This window comes from Poromitra crassiceps (genome assembly GCF_964638095.1).
Source record: "Poromitra crassiceps genome assembly, chromosome: 21".
Lineage (NCBI taxonomy): Eukaryota > Metazoa > Chordata > Actinopteri > Beryciformes > Melamphaidae > Poromitra > Poromitra crassiceps.
Genome location: NC_139638.1, coordinates 12,157,727 through 12,174,360, shown reverse-complemented (window position 1 = coordinate 12,174,360; position 16,634 = coordinate 12,157,727). Strand labels below are relative to the sequence as shown.

Here is a 16,634-nt window from a genome sequence, read left to right as displayed (position 1 = left end):
ATAAACTTGACATTTGTGAGTAGATGCTCCATCACGCTGTGTGCCTTTTCCAAAATTGAGGACAAATCAGAATCTGAATCAGAATCAGAAAGACTTTAATGATCCCCGGGGGGAAATTGGGACAATGAAAATGTGCAATTACTTTGCTGGAACCAAGGGTCTGCGGGAGGTCCTACAAGGACATCAGGACATTTACAATTGTATCCTACTTTTGATTTTGAGCTCAAATGCATATTTGATAGAGAAATTGATCTACTTTTCCTCATCTCTCCCTAGTGTTTAACCTCCATAAAGGTATAAGGCTGGCAGGTTGAAGCATTAGCCAAATATGTCTCCTCCTCTCTTCTCTGCTCCTCTCACCTCCTCTCTCTCCAGTGTCTAACCTCCATAACGCCTCCTCTCTCCAGTGTAGAGGGGTGCACGGAACTGTTTTTTAATCCCGCTCCCGCTGGATTTCTGACCATTACCACCTGCTCCCGCAATGTGTGTGTCACTGACCACCCCTTAACACGACCGCCTGCTCCCATCCGCTATTAAAAAAAAGCAGGGTCTCGCAGTACTTAATTGAACTGGGCTCTCTCAAACATCACATCATGTTTTCCTATGTAGCGCTGTTCAAACGCTGTTGCTTTAACAGCCTCATATTTCTTCTTATCTGCCTCAGATGCTGGTTAAACTGCTGAAACATCATCAGCTGCATCTCCAATCCCATCACATAGAAGAGTGAGTTCACCTGATCTTCCTCTCCTTGAGTCATGAGGCGATCTGAAATCTGTCAACTCTTCTTATCCAGCATGGCCATTCTGCTGGCTTTGAACAGTTCAATGTCTCTGGGTGTAACTGAACAGCCCTCGCTGCCGTCTCCAATTTTATTCCCTCGTTTCACGCTGAGTAAAAACTTTTTGTTCTCCTCTCACATGCTGCCTAGCTGTGCTGCTCAGTGCAAAGGGGACAGGGTTGCCTAGCAACTTACAGGCTGGGCAGTGCTCGCACTGATCGTCTATGTCCGAGATGATGACTTACTCGGCAGTAAACGAGGAGAGACTGCAATCGGGGGACCTGCTGTTTATTTTTTGACCGCCCGTTACCGCCCACGCCAACGTGATTACCGCCCGCCCCCGCGAGATTTACGTTGAGTCCCGCGCAACTCCCGTCCCGTTGCACCCCTCTCCTCCCGTGTCTAATCTCCATAATGCCTCCTCTGTCCTCCTCTCGCCTCCTCTGTCCTCCTCTCTCCTCCTCTCCAGTGTCTAACCTCCATAATGCCTCCTCTCTCTCCAGTGTCTAACCTCCATAATGCCTCCTCTGTCCTACTCTCTCTCCAGTGCCTAACCTCCATAATGCCTCCTCTCTCTCCAGTGTCTAACCTCCATAATGCCTCCTCTCTCCTCCTCTCTCTCCAGTGTCTAACCTCCATAATGCCTCCTCTCTCCTGCTCTCTCTCCAGTGTCTAACCTCCATAATGCCTCCTCTCTCCTCCTCTCTCTCCAGTGTCTAACCTCCATAATCCCTCCTCTGTCCTCCTCTCTCTCCAGTGTCTAACCTCCATAATGCCTCCTCTCTCCTCCTCTCTCTCCAGTGTCTAACCTCCATAATCCCTCCTCTGTCCTCCTCTCTTTCCAGTGTCTAACCTCCATAATCCCTCCTCTGTCCTCCTCTCTCTCCAGTGTCTAACCTCCATAATGCCTCCTCTGTCCTCTCTCTCCAGTGTCTAACCTCCATAATGCCTCCTCTCTCCTCCTCTTTCTCCAGTGTCTAACCTCCATAATCCCTCCTCTGTCCTCCTCTCTCTCCAGTGTCTAACCTCCATAATGCCTCCTCTGTCCTCTCTCTCCAGTGTCTAACCTCCATAATGCCTCCTCTCTCCTCCTCTCTCTCCAGTGTCTAACCTCCATAATGCCTCCTCTCTCCTCCTCTCTCTCCAGTGTCTAACCTCCATAATCCCTCCTCTGTCCTCCTCTCTCTCCAGTGTCTAACCTCCATAATCACTCCTCTGTCCTCCTCTCTCTCCAGTGTCTAACCTCCATAATGCCTCCTCTGTCCTCTCTCTCCAGTGTCTAACCTCCATAATGCCTCCTCTCTCTCCAGTGTCTAACCTCCATAATGCCTCCTCTCTCCTCCTCTCTCTCCAGTGTCTAACCTCCATAATGCCTCCTCTCTCTCCAGTGTCTAACCTCCATAACACCTCCTCTCTATCCAGTGTCTAACCTCCATAACACCTCCTCTCTCTCCAGTGTCTAACCTCCATAATGCCTCCTCTCTCCTCCTCTCTCTCTCTCCAGTGTCTAACCTCCATAATGCCTCCTCTCTCTCCAGTGTCTAACCTCCATAACACCTCCTCTCTCCTCCTCTCTCTCTCCCCAGTGTCTAACCTCCACAATGCCTCCTCTGTCCTCCTCTCTCTCCAGTGTCTAACCTCCATAATGCCTCCTCTGTCCTCTCTCTCCAGTGTCTAACCTCCATGATGCCTCCTCTCTCTCCAGTGTCTAACCTCCATAATGCCTCCTCTCTCTCCAGTGTCTAACCTCCATAATGCCTCCTCTGTCGTCCTCTCTTTCCAGTGCCTAACCTCCATAATGCCTCCTCTGTCGTCCTCTCTTTCCAGTGCCTAACCCCCATAATGCCTCCTCTGTCCTCTCTCTCCAGTGTCTAACCTCCATAATGCCTCCTCTGTCCTCCTCTCTCTCCAGTGTCTAACCTCCATAATGCCTCCTCTGTCCTCTCTTTCCAGTGTCTAACCTCCATAATGCCTCCTCTGTCGTCCTCTCTTTCCAGTGTCTAACCTCCATAATGCCTCCTCTGTCCTCTCTTTCCAGTGTCTAACCTCCATAATGCCTCCTCTGTCGTCCTCTCTTTCCAGTGCCTAACCCCCATAATGCCTCCTCTGTCCTCTCTCTCCAGTGTCTAACCTCCATAATGCCTCCTCTGTCCTCCTCTCTCTCCAGTGTCTAACCTCCATAATGCCTCCTCTGTCGTCCTCTCTTTCCAGTGCCTAACCTCCTCTCCACCTCTCACCTCCTCTCTCTCCAGTGTCTAACCTCCATAATGCCTCCTCTGTCGTCCTCTCTTTCCAGTGCCTAACCTCCATAATGCCTCCTCTGTCCTCTCTCTCCAGTGTCTAACCTCCATAATGCCTCCTCTGTCCTCTCTCTCCAGTGTCTAACCTCCATAATGCCTCCTCTGTCATCCTCTCTTTCCAGTGCCTAACCTCCATAATGCCTCCTCTGTCCTCTCTCTCCAGTGTCTAACCTCCATAATGCCTCCTCTGTCCTCTCTTTCCACTGTCTAACCTCCATAATGCCTCCTCTGTCGTCCTCTCTTTCCAGTGCCTAACCTCCATAATGCCTCCTCTGTCCTCTCTCTCCAGTGTCTAACCTCCATAATGCCTCCTCTGTCGTCCTCTCTTTCCAGTGCCTAACCTCCATAATGCCTCCTCTGTCCTCTCTCTCCAGTGTCTAACCTCCATAATGCCTCCTCTGTCCTCTCTTTCCAGTGTCTAACCTCCATAATGCCTCCTCTGTCGTCCTCTCTTTCCAGTGCCTAACCTCCATAATGCCTCCTCTGTCGTCCTCTCTTTCCAGTGTCTAACCCCCATAATGCCTCCTCTGTCCTCTCTCTCCAGTGTCTAACCTCCATAATGCCTCCTCTGTCCTCCTCTCTCTCCAGTGTCTAACCTCCATAATGCCTCCTCTGTCGTCCTCTCTTTCCAGTGCCTAACCTCCTCTCCACCTCTCACCTCCTCTCTCTCCAGTGTCTAACCTCCATAATGCCTCCTCTGTCGTCCTCTCTTTCCAGTGCCTAACCTCCATAATGCCTCCTCTGTCCTCTCTCTCCAGTGTCTAACCTCCATAATGCCTCCTCTGTCCTCTCTCTCCAGTGCCTAACCTCCATAATGCCTCCTCTGTCCTCTCTCTCCAGTGTCTAACCTCCATAATGCCTCCTCTGTCGTCCTCTCTTTCGAGTGCCTAACCTCCTCTCCACCTCTCACCTCCTCTCTCTCCAGTGTCTAACCTCCACAATGGCATCAGGCTGGTGGACAGCGAGGCATTGGGCTGTATCACCTCTTTCTGCTTTCCTTCGGCTGCTGCATCCGTTCAGTGTCTCGCCTGGGTCCCATCTGCGCCAGGCATGTTCATCACTGGTGGTAAGGAGTGTGTGTGTGTGTGTGTGTGCGGGGGGGGGCGTGATGTGTGATCACAATAACTGACAGACAACACATGATAGACTTAATTTGGAGCCCCTTGCTGCATAAATGTGGATATATATTTAAAGTCCTGGGGCCGGATTCACCAATGTGTTCTTAACACTTTGAGTGCCACGGCCCTTGGGCAAAAGGTGCTGTACTGTGCCACATAGGCCGCAATGCATTTTAAAACAGTCATATAATTTCTTTAATAATTACTATGTAAACACTGAACACGCACAAATAACGATGAGACTCTCTTCTATCACCTGCAAAAAAAAGTTTATTGATCCCATTTTCCGTTCTTTAGTTATGAGCCGGAGAAGATAGCTTGATTAGACCAAAAACAGCCCTTTTTTTCTACGAGCTGAGATAATGACCCTTTTGTGAAAGGAAGCATTTCAAGCACATCATTGACTCATTGCTAATATTTTCTGATGTAATGCTGCAGCTGCCTGGGTCTGTTGTATACTGTAGTGTCCTGCGTGCCCCACCTCCCCCCCCCCCCCCCCCCCCCCCCCCGTTGTGGGAGGAGTATCTCTCTGCTCGGCTCGGCTCTGCTGTGAGTGCGTTTGCTCTGCATGTGCTCAGCAGTGAAAAGTCCGCTCCGCTAGATCCAGCTTTTTTACACCCGCGTGTATGTCACCATGCTTCCAGTTGAGAACTCCACGGCTGATCATGCGAATGGATTGTTGCAGCGGACACGAGGTGCTCAATTGTGACAGCAGATTGGCTGCTGCAGGGGCACAGCTACGTTATGCTTCAATGAAGCAGCTGCATACGGACGGATGCGATGCGATTTCCTCTTCCCAAACGACTTCTTCTGTGTGTTTTACTCTATGGTTTTACTCCACTTTCTCTCATCTGGAGTGCGCTGTCGCCACCTAAGGGTTCTGTAAAATAGGTTAGACACATTCAATAGCTATCATATTGTAAGAGGCGATGTAAGAGGCATAGATCGACACCCCCCCGTCAAAAAAACAATTTCGAGTTACTGACGCCATTTGGCGTCGCTGGCAGCCTACGGTAAATTTCTAATGACGCCATATGGCGTCGCTGGCACTCAATGTGTTAAGATAGATCTTAAGAAATTACATAAGAGGAAAATTTAGGAAGTTCCTAAGAAGGCTCTTAAGTGCAATTCCTCAATATTTTCTTAGGAACAGTCTTATTTCTTACGAACTTCTTACATTTTTCTACTTAAGAACTTCTTAAGATAGGGTCTAACTTAATAAACTTTTTGAGGCTAGGAGATGAGGCTATAGGAGGCAACACAAAGTGCTTACATCTACAGTACTGTACCTATTTACAGGTACAGTAGGACAACTATAGGGCAAAGATTTAAACATTTGCTGGTGTTTGTTGTCTGTCATGTCTGTTGTAAATAAGCCTCTCGCTAATTGTCTTTGCTAGCTTATTGCTAGCAAAGACAATTAGCTAGATAGGCAGTATTATATTTCTCAACAGTAACTACAACTTCTACAACATAAATAAACAAACGGAAACTATTCTAAAACTTAAATGGTCTTTACTGAATGTTCTCAGTCATTACAGCATTACAGCAGTAACAGAGGCTTGCTGTCTCATCTTACGTTGTTCTTCTTCGTTGGTTTTATTCTTCTTCTACTGAACATGTAGGCATTCTGACGTTAATTTAAGAAATACTGCCACCTAGTGGCCGCTTTTAGATAAAAACAAATACAACAGACAGAGTGACCCAACACCAAATAAAGATGTACAATACATGTTCATCTTAATGTTAGGTGTAGCTGTGTAGACTTTGAACTAGAACCTACTTGTCTAAAATGTGTTTAAATATGATATTAGAGGCTTAACTTTTCACTGTAGGAATTTTAAGACAGGGGAAGGACTGTCTTAAAGTTAAGAAAAAAATCAAGAACAAATCAGAGAACTTTTATTTCAAGAATACCATTCTTAAGTTTTTTCTTGGGAAGAAACATAAGAAGAAAGTTAAGAAAATACATACGAACATTTTTTGAGAATAGCATTTTATCCTATTTTTTTTCTTAACACGTTGAGTGCCATGGACGAGATATCTCGGCTTACATAATCCAACCGTTGAGTGCCAAGGACGAGATATCTCGGCTTACATAAACATTTATTTTTTTTGACGGTGGGACATCGATCAACCCCTTTTACGTCTCCTACACCAGAATTGGAGGTATTGAATGTGTATAATCTATTTTACCGACCAGCTAGGTGGCGACGGTCCTCTCCCGACAGAGAGAAAGTCAACCAAAAGCAGCCGCCTCCCGCGGCTGCTTCCTCCATTCTCAAGGAAATGGCTTGGCGATTTTACAGTCAGAAACGAACGAGCCTCATTCTCATACTGTAGGCGGGGACGCTTTCGCGCTGCTGCGGTGGGGGGTTCCAGAAATGGACTGGGTGGGCAGCATAAAGCCTAGAGTCGCACGGGGCTTCATCGGGGCTCTCAAACCCAAGAGACGAGTGAGCCCTATCCACACTTGCTGCCAGGGAGGGAGGCTGCTCAAACTCGCTGCCAGGGAGGGAGGCTGCTCAAACTCGCAGCAGCAGCAGCAGAGCACTCGCTTGTGACAAACGCAGGCTGAAAGCCACTAGACACGCCCACGGAGGGAGGAGTTGAAGGAGAGGGCGTTCGGAACTATATTGTTTGGATGTCTGATCTCTCACTGATGCCAAAAATAAATGGTTAAAGTGACTGTTCTGCCTGTTTGATTGAATTTCACAAAACTGCGATTATCTCAGCTTTCAGTCTCAGACGCTAAAACCATGCTGTACTCAACGGCTAATATCTACATAACTACTAACTCTACAAACTAACTCTTTTAGACAGAGAAAGCACACATTCTATTAGTACTTTTGTGAACTTTGTGTTGACAAACTCCAAGCAGAAAAGAATCCTCGGCTCTTGTAAAATGAGCCAGAATCCTCAAAAAACGGCTTGGCAAAAGCTACCTACAGCAAAAAAAAAAACGGCTGGCAGTCAATGTGTTAAGACCAAAGTTAAGAAAGAAATGGCACTTGAGAAGATTTTCTTTCTTAAGAAGGTTTTGTGAATCTGGCCCCAGGGTTTGATTCCTGCCTGGGTCACTGTTGACACTGGGGGTATCTCCCCATACCTTCAGTGCCTGGTGCCCAGGTGGACTATTTCGTGAGAAAGAGCCTTTCTTGTGGAGTTTGCATGTTCTCCCCGTGCTCCACTGGGGATTCCTCCATATACTGTATAACCCCCCACTAAAAGCAGAAGTCTGACTAGCGGCGGTTGGAAGAAGTTGGTCCCCGGGCGCTCCACTGCTCCTAGCCTGACCGTAATGTCATCAGTAATGTCACGTATCATCGGCAGGGTCACTTATGGCATCAGACATGATATAAGTTCTAGTTTCGGCTATAAATACAACCAGGGAACATGGGACAAGCGGCCTTACATTAAGATGTCCATGTCCGGACAGATCAACTCGCCTGTCTGTATTAACTATTCATTTTTTATTTGGTCTTTGTCTCTCTCAGACTCCCAGGTTGGAGTACTGAGGATATGGAACGTCTCTCGCTCCACTCCTCTGGACAACTTTAAACTGAAGAAGACTGGATTTCATGCTCTGCACGTCCTCAACTCCCCTCCTGCCAAGAAAGGTAACATTTAGCCATCATGAGAGGTGTTATTCATTTCAAAGGCTCACCAAACTGGAGGGGGGGGTCTACACTCATTGCCTTTATTTTAGAAGCAGCACTTTGACCAATTATAGATACGTCATCCTTCTGTTAAATTTTTTTCGATTATAGAATGATCCCTCACTTGGATAAGCTAGTTTACCCCTTTATGCCTTCAACCCATGACACACTTGGGACCACCAGGAGGTTGTTACCCATCGTTTGATTTGTTTAGTATGTGAAAACTGTCTTCACAACATGAGAGTGTACATTTAGTGAATTCAAGGTTTCTCTAAAAATGGAGGATGTAACCTTAACTCTCAAATCAGGAAATGTTTAATTCTGTGCAATCCCAACAACCCCAAACATAAAAAGTCATTGTGCCAATGTGCCCTGGCTAAATTCCCACACAGGCCTCCCTTCAGTCACCCGTTCTTAATTGGCACATTGGTAAATGGCCTGCATTTATATAGCGCTTTTATCCAAAGCGCTTTACAATCAGTAGATAGTCTACATTCACCCATTCATACACTGATGGCGGCAGGCTGCCACGCAGGGTGCCTACACACCATCGGGAGCAAGGAGGGTTGAAGGCCGGCTTTACCGTGGGGAATATGAATATATATTAATTCTTAAAAAATCTTAAATTTCGAATCCGTTGAAATTTAAGATTTTTTAAGAATTAATATATATTCATATTCCCCACGGTAAAGCCGGCCTTTAAGTGTCTTGCCCAAGGACACAACGACAGCAGCTGGGAGGGAGCGGGGATCGAACCGCCAACCCTTGCGTCATTGGCCGACCCGCTCTACCTCCTGAGCTAAAGCCGCCCCATGTCCACACTAACTCAAATTAATAACTCATTAACTAGGGGTGTCACGATATTTCGTCGCACGATATATCGCGATATCGAAACGTCACGATATGCGTATCGTCAGAAAAAAATTATATCGTAAAAAAAAAAAAAAAAAAAATTGCTCCTGAATAATAATAGAACAAATTTAGCAGAATCAACACGCATGAGTGAGGGGGTAGACTACTACTGGCATGGCAAAACAGCTCAAGGGGTACATAAGATTACATAAGTTTAGGGACCATTGCATGAGTTATTTAAGAAATAGATTGTATACTTTATTTTTCTTTCACCATGCAACAAACATTTAGTTTGTGACAGTGTGACACATTCTATTGCAAGAGAAGCATTATCTTCCATGTTGTTTTCTAGTTATTATAATAACAATTTCCAAAAACAGCATTTGTTTTGTATTTTGTGTATTTCAAATGAAAGACTATTTTTCCAGTATTTTCCCAGGGCTCCCTTGAAAAGAGGTTTCGATTTCAACGGGACTCACATGGTTAAATAAATGATAAATAAATACATAAAAATAATTTACTTTTGTTAAAAAAAATATTGTTAAAATATCGTATCGTATCGTTATCGTGAACCCAATATTGTGTATCGTATCGTATCGTGAAATTTGTGTATCGTGACACCCCTATCATTAACTCAAATCAACTCTCAATAATTGTCAAACTAGATGAATGATGAATAGTTTGACAGTTATTGAGAGTTGATTTGAGTTAATGAGTTATTAATTTGAGTTAGTGTGGACCAGTGACATCACTGGTCCACACTTTAACACTCAATAACTGTCAAATGAAATGACAGACTTCAAAACCGTTTACAGTTTTCTGATATAATACTGATGTTCTAATGATACAAAGCTGGTTGAAAATGGGCGGAGTGTTCCTTTAAGTTTACCCCCCCCTTCCCCCGATATCTAGAAAGGTGCTATATAAATGCAATAAATTATTATTATTATTATTATTATTATTAATATTATGAATGCTAAGCAACCCATAGGCGTCTGACTTCACATCATATTGTACCATATTGTATCATATTGTACTCATATTGTACTGTATGCCAACACAAGTACTGTACTGTATGATTGAGACTCAAGAAATGTCAGGGTTTCTGTGATGTGAAATCACTTGTCTAATAAAAATAAATGTCACAACATCCTGAATTCCCTCCTTTTTTTTACTCTCTTAGCTCTTAGTTCCTGTTCTCCTAGTAAGAGTCAGTATACCAGTTCCACCAGTGAGGCAGTGCCCCCACCAACGCTTTCCCAGAACCAGTCGTTCTCTCTGCCCCCGGGCCATGCTGTCTGCTGCTTCATGGATGGAGGGGTCGGACTCTACGACATGGGGGCCAAGAAATGGGACTTCCTAAGAGACTTGGTATATTTTAATATCCTTTATCTTGTTATGTTAATAGATGCTTCTTCTTATGTTGATGATATCATTCTTATAATTGTTATTAGTATTATTATTATTATCATCACAATTAGTAGCAGGGCTGTAGTACTCAAGACCATTTTCTGACAGTAATGGTCTCATTTCAGACTCATAGTTAATATGACTCGGCCTTGAATCAGTCTCGGATGAATTAACGTTACATAATGTTATTGTTTGTGTAATTGTAATCTCCTCTAATGGCCCATTTCCACCGCTGGTATCAGCGCGGCCCCGCCCAGCTCGTCTCGCTTTTTTGTCTCATTCCACCGTCAAAAACCTGGCCAGCCCGGGTCGAGTCGGGGTTGAGTCGTGCTAGTTTTGGTCCCTGCTTTGTTGAGGTTCTAGCGCTGTGGACCCGGTACCATACGGTGATGTGAAAACACTGCAGACGACTGATTGGTCAGGCAGAATCGTGTCTACTCTATCTACTGTCAATGCTGGATACCAGTTTAGTGGGGATTACCTTCTCTTCTGTTATTTCCATCAGTCTTTTGTGTTGCTGCCTTCGGCTCTGGTGAAATAAAAGCGATCTCCTTACTCAGCTTAACATGATGGTGGTTTTCAATTGTTTTATAAGAGAAAAAAATCCGCTTCTCAGGAAGCCCTTTGTAGCTGTCTGCAGCGTCGGCTCCGCTAGGCCGCAGGCGGGGCTTTGGTGAAGCCGCGGTCTTGCCAGGTGAGAGGCCGCCGGGGTAGAGGCTTCACTCTGTAGCGCAACCCCCATCCCTCGTGCCCGTCCCTCGCGCAGCGCATATGAGTTTGACTAACAACAAAGTGATATCCATTCTCCTGGCCGATTGTCACATTTGCCCATGTACACTGTAGGTCATTTAGAGGCACCAGTATTTCATAAACAGTTTAAAAGTTCTGTGGATGGATTTAATTGTAACGTTATATGTTATAGCCTACTTCGGAATATGGGCGGAGGGCAGATATGCGGTCGCTATGATGACCAGGTGTGGGCGGGGGCAGATGACCAGCGGTGGAAGCAAAACGTCCATCGGGTTGAAACAAGTAGAGCCGAGTCGTGACGAGCTGTGCAGGGCTGTAGAATGTGGTGGAAATGAGCCATAAGAAAGTAACCCAGGGCCGGCTCACCCTACAGGCAAAACAGCCTCCTGCAGGGCCGGCTCACCCTACAGGCGACACAGCCTCCTGCCTGGGGCCGGCTCACCCTACAGGCGAAACAGCCTCCTGCCTGAGGCGCCAGTTCAGCTAGGGCGTGTAGCCCCTCACAAAACAACAACAACAAACAAACAGGGCCCGCCCCTCCTTTTCTGCACAATCAGTGCCTGAAATTGGCCGCAGGATTGCGGGAATCCCGCATCTGTTGTCACCGATGTCTATTATATTAGCCATGGTGCAGAATGCTGCATGCGATTGTTGGACAAACGGCTTGTGGCTTGTCACAGACAGGATCCAGGCGCAGCGTTAGTACAGCTGCAACAGCTGAGTACGTCGGGGGTGGTGAGTGTCTGAGTTTCACTTCACCTGCCTTCTTCTCTCAAAAGTGAACGAGGAAATTACATTTTTAAAAGGCTGTATACGCTGCTTTAATTTAGTTAACCAATTTTATTAGTTTTGTTTCTGTTTGACATCTGCTAGACTAGCGTTTAACTCATTGAGTGCCAATGACGTCGATCGGCGTCAAAGTAAATAGTAACGTTCAGTGCCAATGACGTCGATCGGCGTCAAATGCGTTTTTTGACGGTGGGACGTGAATCAAAGCCTCATGCATCTCCTGTACAAATATTGTAGCTATTGAAGGTGTATAACCTATTTTACGGACCCATTAGGTGGCGACAGTGCTCTCCAGATTAGAGAAAGGTCAGGAAAGCAGCAGGAAAAAGCCGTGATGAAAGAGAAACCGATGCATGCTGCAGCCAGAGCTATATAGATTGCTCTGTCTGGAGCTGACGTTGGCTGCGAACAGCAGTCAATCCGCGCCCACAACTGAGCCCCTCTGTCTCTGCTGCATAGTTTCTCCACACGATTAGCCGCCAGAAAAGCAGCACCCGACGCCGAAGGGCCAAACCATTCTCAGCAGTCCGGTTTGGCTTTTCCGTGTCGCGCTGGGAGCCAGCGCACAAAAATGGAGGCTCCGAAAATAGACGCTGGGTGCGTGAGGCTGTGTGTTAGTGTGGGGAGGAGTTTGCAGCTGAGGGGGGGGAGAGGGGGGTGGGGCATGCAGGGCACCACACAACTACACCACGTCACTACATCAGAAAAGATTAGCTTCAGAGTCAGTGAATGTGCTTGAAATGCTTCATTTCACAAAAGGCTGAATATCTCAGCTTCTAATTTGAAACGTGTGTTTTGCTGAAAACAACCTATCTTCTCCGGCTCATAACTAAAGAACGGAAAATGGTATCAATAAACTTTTTTTTGCTGATGATACAATAGAGTCTCCTCGTTCTTTGTGCGTGTTCGGTGTTTACATAGTAATATCACACAATATTCTGTGGGCCTCGAGAAATCACTGAAAACGCTCTGAAACTCTGGCACTGGGAGCGTCCGTTCTCCAAAAGTGGCTGGCACTCAATGAGTTAATGCTGATTGCTTTCAGTCGTCTGGAGCCTTGTTTAAACATTTCTTGATGACTGCTGATTCAGATAAGGTGAGCTTTCATTGACAAAACACTCGGACGATTTTTAATGTGAAGAGAGGGCGAGAGAGAGAGAGCAGATGGTGGGAGTTCAAACATGCAAGTGAGGAGCTTCTGCTGCTGTGATCCAGAGATGTGCACAGACCGTTTAGGGGCAAAAAGGGGCACCCCCTCATATTTATTTATAAAAAATAAAGTGACATACAAGTCAGGCCCGGATAAACACAGAGTAAGTGACACACTGCTCCCCTGCTACCAATTTACATGTAAAAAAATAAATAAGTAAATGGATAAATAAATAAAAATCTCTTTATTTTCACACAATTTTAAATAACACAATTGATCAATGAAATACTGCAATTTATAGATTCATTATGCTATAACTTATTTGTACTGATATTTATGCTTATGTTAACCCAGTGGCACTCATATTCTGGTTTATTTCAAGGAAAACATTTTGGCTAGTGGAAATTCTAATTGGCTGGTAACTTTAAAATCTAGCAGCCATATTGGCTGGTATTGCCAAATCAAGTCTCGGCTACGGCACCAATATGACTAGAGCCGGCCCTGAAGTAACCAGCAGCGAATGATAAAGTTTTCACAATTGATAAAGTTATGTGTTCACCGAAAGCTTTAGTGACTACTTATTGTAGATATTGCCAACTACGCCATCAATGATTTTGTTTTGATGAAATAAATAAATAATAAAAATCACCATCTGTCCTTCTCTCTTTTTTGTCAGTACTGTACACAACCAGATGGACTGTTAAAGTGCTGAGTGCTATGCAGTTTTAGTATGACATAAGATTATTTCAATAATATGATCTCACTACTATATATAAGGCGAGGGCCAAGGCGTGCTGCTCGTGGCGCCATACACAATTGCAGGCAAGCATGCGAGGCACGCTAGAAATGAGCACGCAATATTTCTAGTTAAATTTAAATGTCATGCCAAGTAAGAATATTGTCAGTCAAGCAATGATGAGAGCAGCATATGGCTGTGGAGCAATATGAAAAAGTAGGTGCAATAGATGAATCCACCTCTAGTTCAGTAAAGATGCAACTACTGTACATTATGAACATAAATAAGCTGCCTACAATTATTGTTGTCCTCAAAACATGCTAACTTTGTTTAAATGGTTTTAGAAACCTCCCTTCTATTTTAGGCAATAAACAAAGATATGCTATTTTAGTCAATAAATACAATGAATAGCCTTGGATAACACAATGCGATGGTATTGCTGTCGAATTGGACTAAAAGTTTTGTGGTCCTGGGGCCCTATTCTCCAACAGGCCTTAGGCGCAAAAACTGGCGTTAAACGCAAAAAAACGTGCCTTGCGCCTGCCTCGGGAAGATAGCAACATGGTTTTAAGCCCCGAAATGCGCTTTACGCCAAAGAGGCGTGGCGCAGTGCCAGAATAGGCCAGAATGGGCGTTTCGGCCTTATATACCGGCCTAACGATATCTTCCGCCCTGGCGTTAATTTGGCGCTAATCGCTTTTCAAAACCAGGCCTATTCAGTGCGCCAGTTGATGACTGATGGAAAAAAGTTTGCCGGTTCTATTATTGTGCGTAATTGCGCGGCCTCTCCTCTGCCATCTCACTCTCTGTCCCCCCTCTCTCTCTCTCACTCCCTCGCGCATCAGACAGCAGACAGGCACAAAGCCACACATGTGAAATCTCCCAGCATGCATTGGGCTAATACATTTCGATAATAAATAGCAACCAAATGAGCCTAAATAGATAGAAAGGTAGATAGAAATAATGTGTAATGTTAACACAACATGCAATTGTAGAACATTTCAATATTGGACAAAATAAAATCTTGAAATCATAACACAACCCTATGTGAAACATATAGGTCATCATGGTGGTATATATATCCCTCGCAGATTTAACGTAATTTAGGAGATGAGTGACAGCCGTAACACGGTTCTACTGTGACTTCCTACTGTGATGTCGCTCCAATAAGACGACCTACTTCACATTTTCTTTTACAATAAAAACACATTTATGCAATTACTTTACATAATGTAGGCTATATTTATGTGCATCATCCTACCTGTGCAGCAGGGGAGAGAAAACGATATCATTCTGAACAAACTTTCACCAATCTAATCTCATCATGACATAGGGATAGGCTATATTTTTCTAGCCAATGCGTTTAGAACATTCTTTTCACTTTGATCTTGCTATAGTGTAACGTATTTACATGCTTGCAGTATTTAAACTGCAGTTAGATTGGTTTGAGAAGCATAATAATATGGAATAATAGCCTATATATGGAGACAGACAGACGGGGATGAAAGGGAGGGGGGGAGCAGAGCGCTTGGCTTTCTGACCGGACTGGATCGCTCCGTGGAATTGGAGCTTAAAGGGAAACTTATGATTTGTTTACTGCACTTCCCCAATGAGCAGATTGTGCATAATTTTACGCTTAAAAGGCGTGGTTATAATCCTTAAGGCCACCTGTAGCGCCGACACCAAAATATCGAGTGCGCTGGTCCACACCCACTAATCTGCGCTGCGCCTGGCACTAAGCGCAGTTTATAGGCCGTTGCAACGATAGAGCCCCTGGTCTCAACTCGGATTCAGTCTTGGCCTTGAGTCAGACTCAATTAACCAATGACTCGATCTGGACTCGACTACAGCCCTGATTAGTAGTCGTAGTAGTATCATCATTATTATCATTAGAATGAGCCTTTATATAACGACTAATAAATGGTTAATTAATCACGACTTAATATCCATTAATTATCACTTAATGGTTGATGTCCTATAACGACAAATTGATTCATTTGCTGTATTTTTTATTATTAATGAATAATGTGTATTGTTTAAACCTGAATTAATGACATGTTAATATATCAATTAATTTATGTACTGTATCATTTTAGTATTCTTAAGACATTCTAAGATTCCCATTAATTTGTTATTATTCACTTAATTACTGAAGTATTTGTAAATGCTTAACACATGATGTGTAAAGTATAAAGTTGTTTACTTAAAGGGTTAACAAGTGACATTAATGAAGACTGTTAACCATTGAGTAGTAATGGTAGTACAGTATTTGTAGTAGTATTCTGTATTAGTATTATTAGAACATTACAAGATAATAAATCATTATGCCTTTGTGACATATTAGTCAATACATATGACTTCTAGCAAAACCTCTTACAGTTTATTTATCCATGAGATACGGCCTACAATAACATCCTTAATATATGTTTTTATCTATTTTGTATTCAGGGTCATGTAGAGACCACCTTAACTCATTCACCGCCAAAGACGTCTTTGACGTGTTATCAGAAATAGCCCTCCCCGCCAATGACGTGTTTGACGTGTTTTTGGTTTTATTACTGCAGCGCTTAGTTCAAACACTTACCCAGCCTGTGACACAGACACAGGTCCCTAACCTCAAAGTCAAGCCGACAGCACGTTATCAAACACATACCGCAGCTGTTGTTTGAAACCAGAAAGAAGGAGGAAAGGAGGAAAAACAGAGAAACGCGCTTCCTTGTACAGAGGAAAAAACGCCATTGAAACGCCTCTCGGCGCGCTGCACTGCTGCCTTGCTGCAGGGCGAACCTGGATTGCCTAGTCAAACCCGTGACGAACATGATCGATCCGGTTCCAGCAGCGCCTGGTCCCAAAGCCAAGCCGCGGACCCGTTCCTGTGTCGTGTCGCAGCATTCGTCCCAGCCCGAACGAGAGGAGGAAAACGAGCAGCAGAGGAGGCAAAACGCTGATGGGGAAGGAGGGGGAAGGAGGTGCGATCTAGCAGCAGCTGTGGACAGAACTCTCTCTCTGTGTGTGTGTGTGTGTGTGTGTGTGTGTGTGTGTGTGTGTGTCTGTCTGTCTGTCTGTCTGTCTGTCTGTCTGTCTGTCTGTGT

At 44.7% G+C, this 16,634-nt stretch overlaps 1 protein-coding gene across 1 annotated transcript in view; it reads left to right on the top strand.

The window, feature by feature from the left end:
• LOC310795251 (WD repeat-containing protein 17-like) overlaps window positions 1-16,634 on the top strand; it is a gene marked incomplete at both ends in the record, with an annotated part of 124,543 nt that overhangs the window by 18,684 nt on the left and 89,225 nt on the right. The window contains 3 exon segments of the mRNA XM_083657311.1: window positions 4,004-4,144; window positions 7,694-7,816; window positions 9,891-10,078. Of these exon segments, the coding sequence (XP_083513437.1) occupies window positions 4,004-4,144; window positions 7,694-7,816; window positions 9,891-10,078 (452 nt within the window).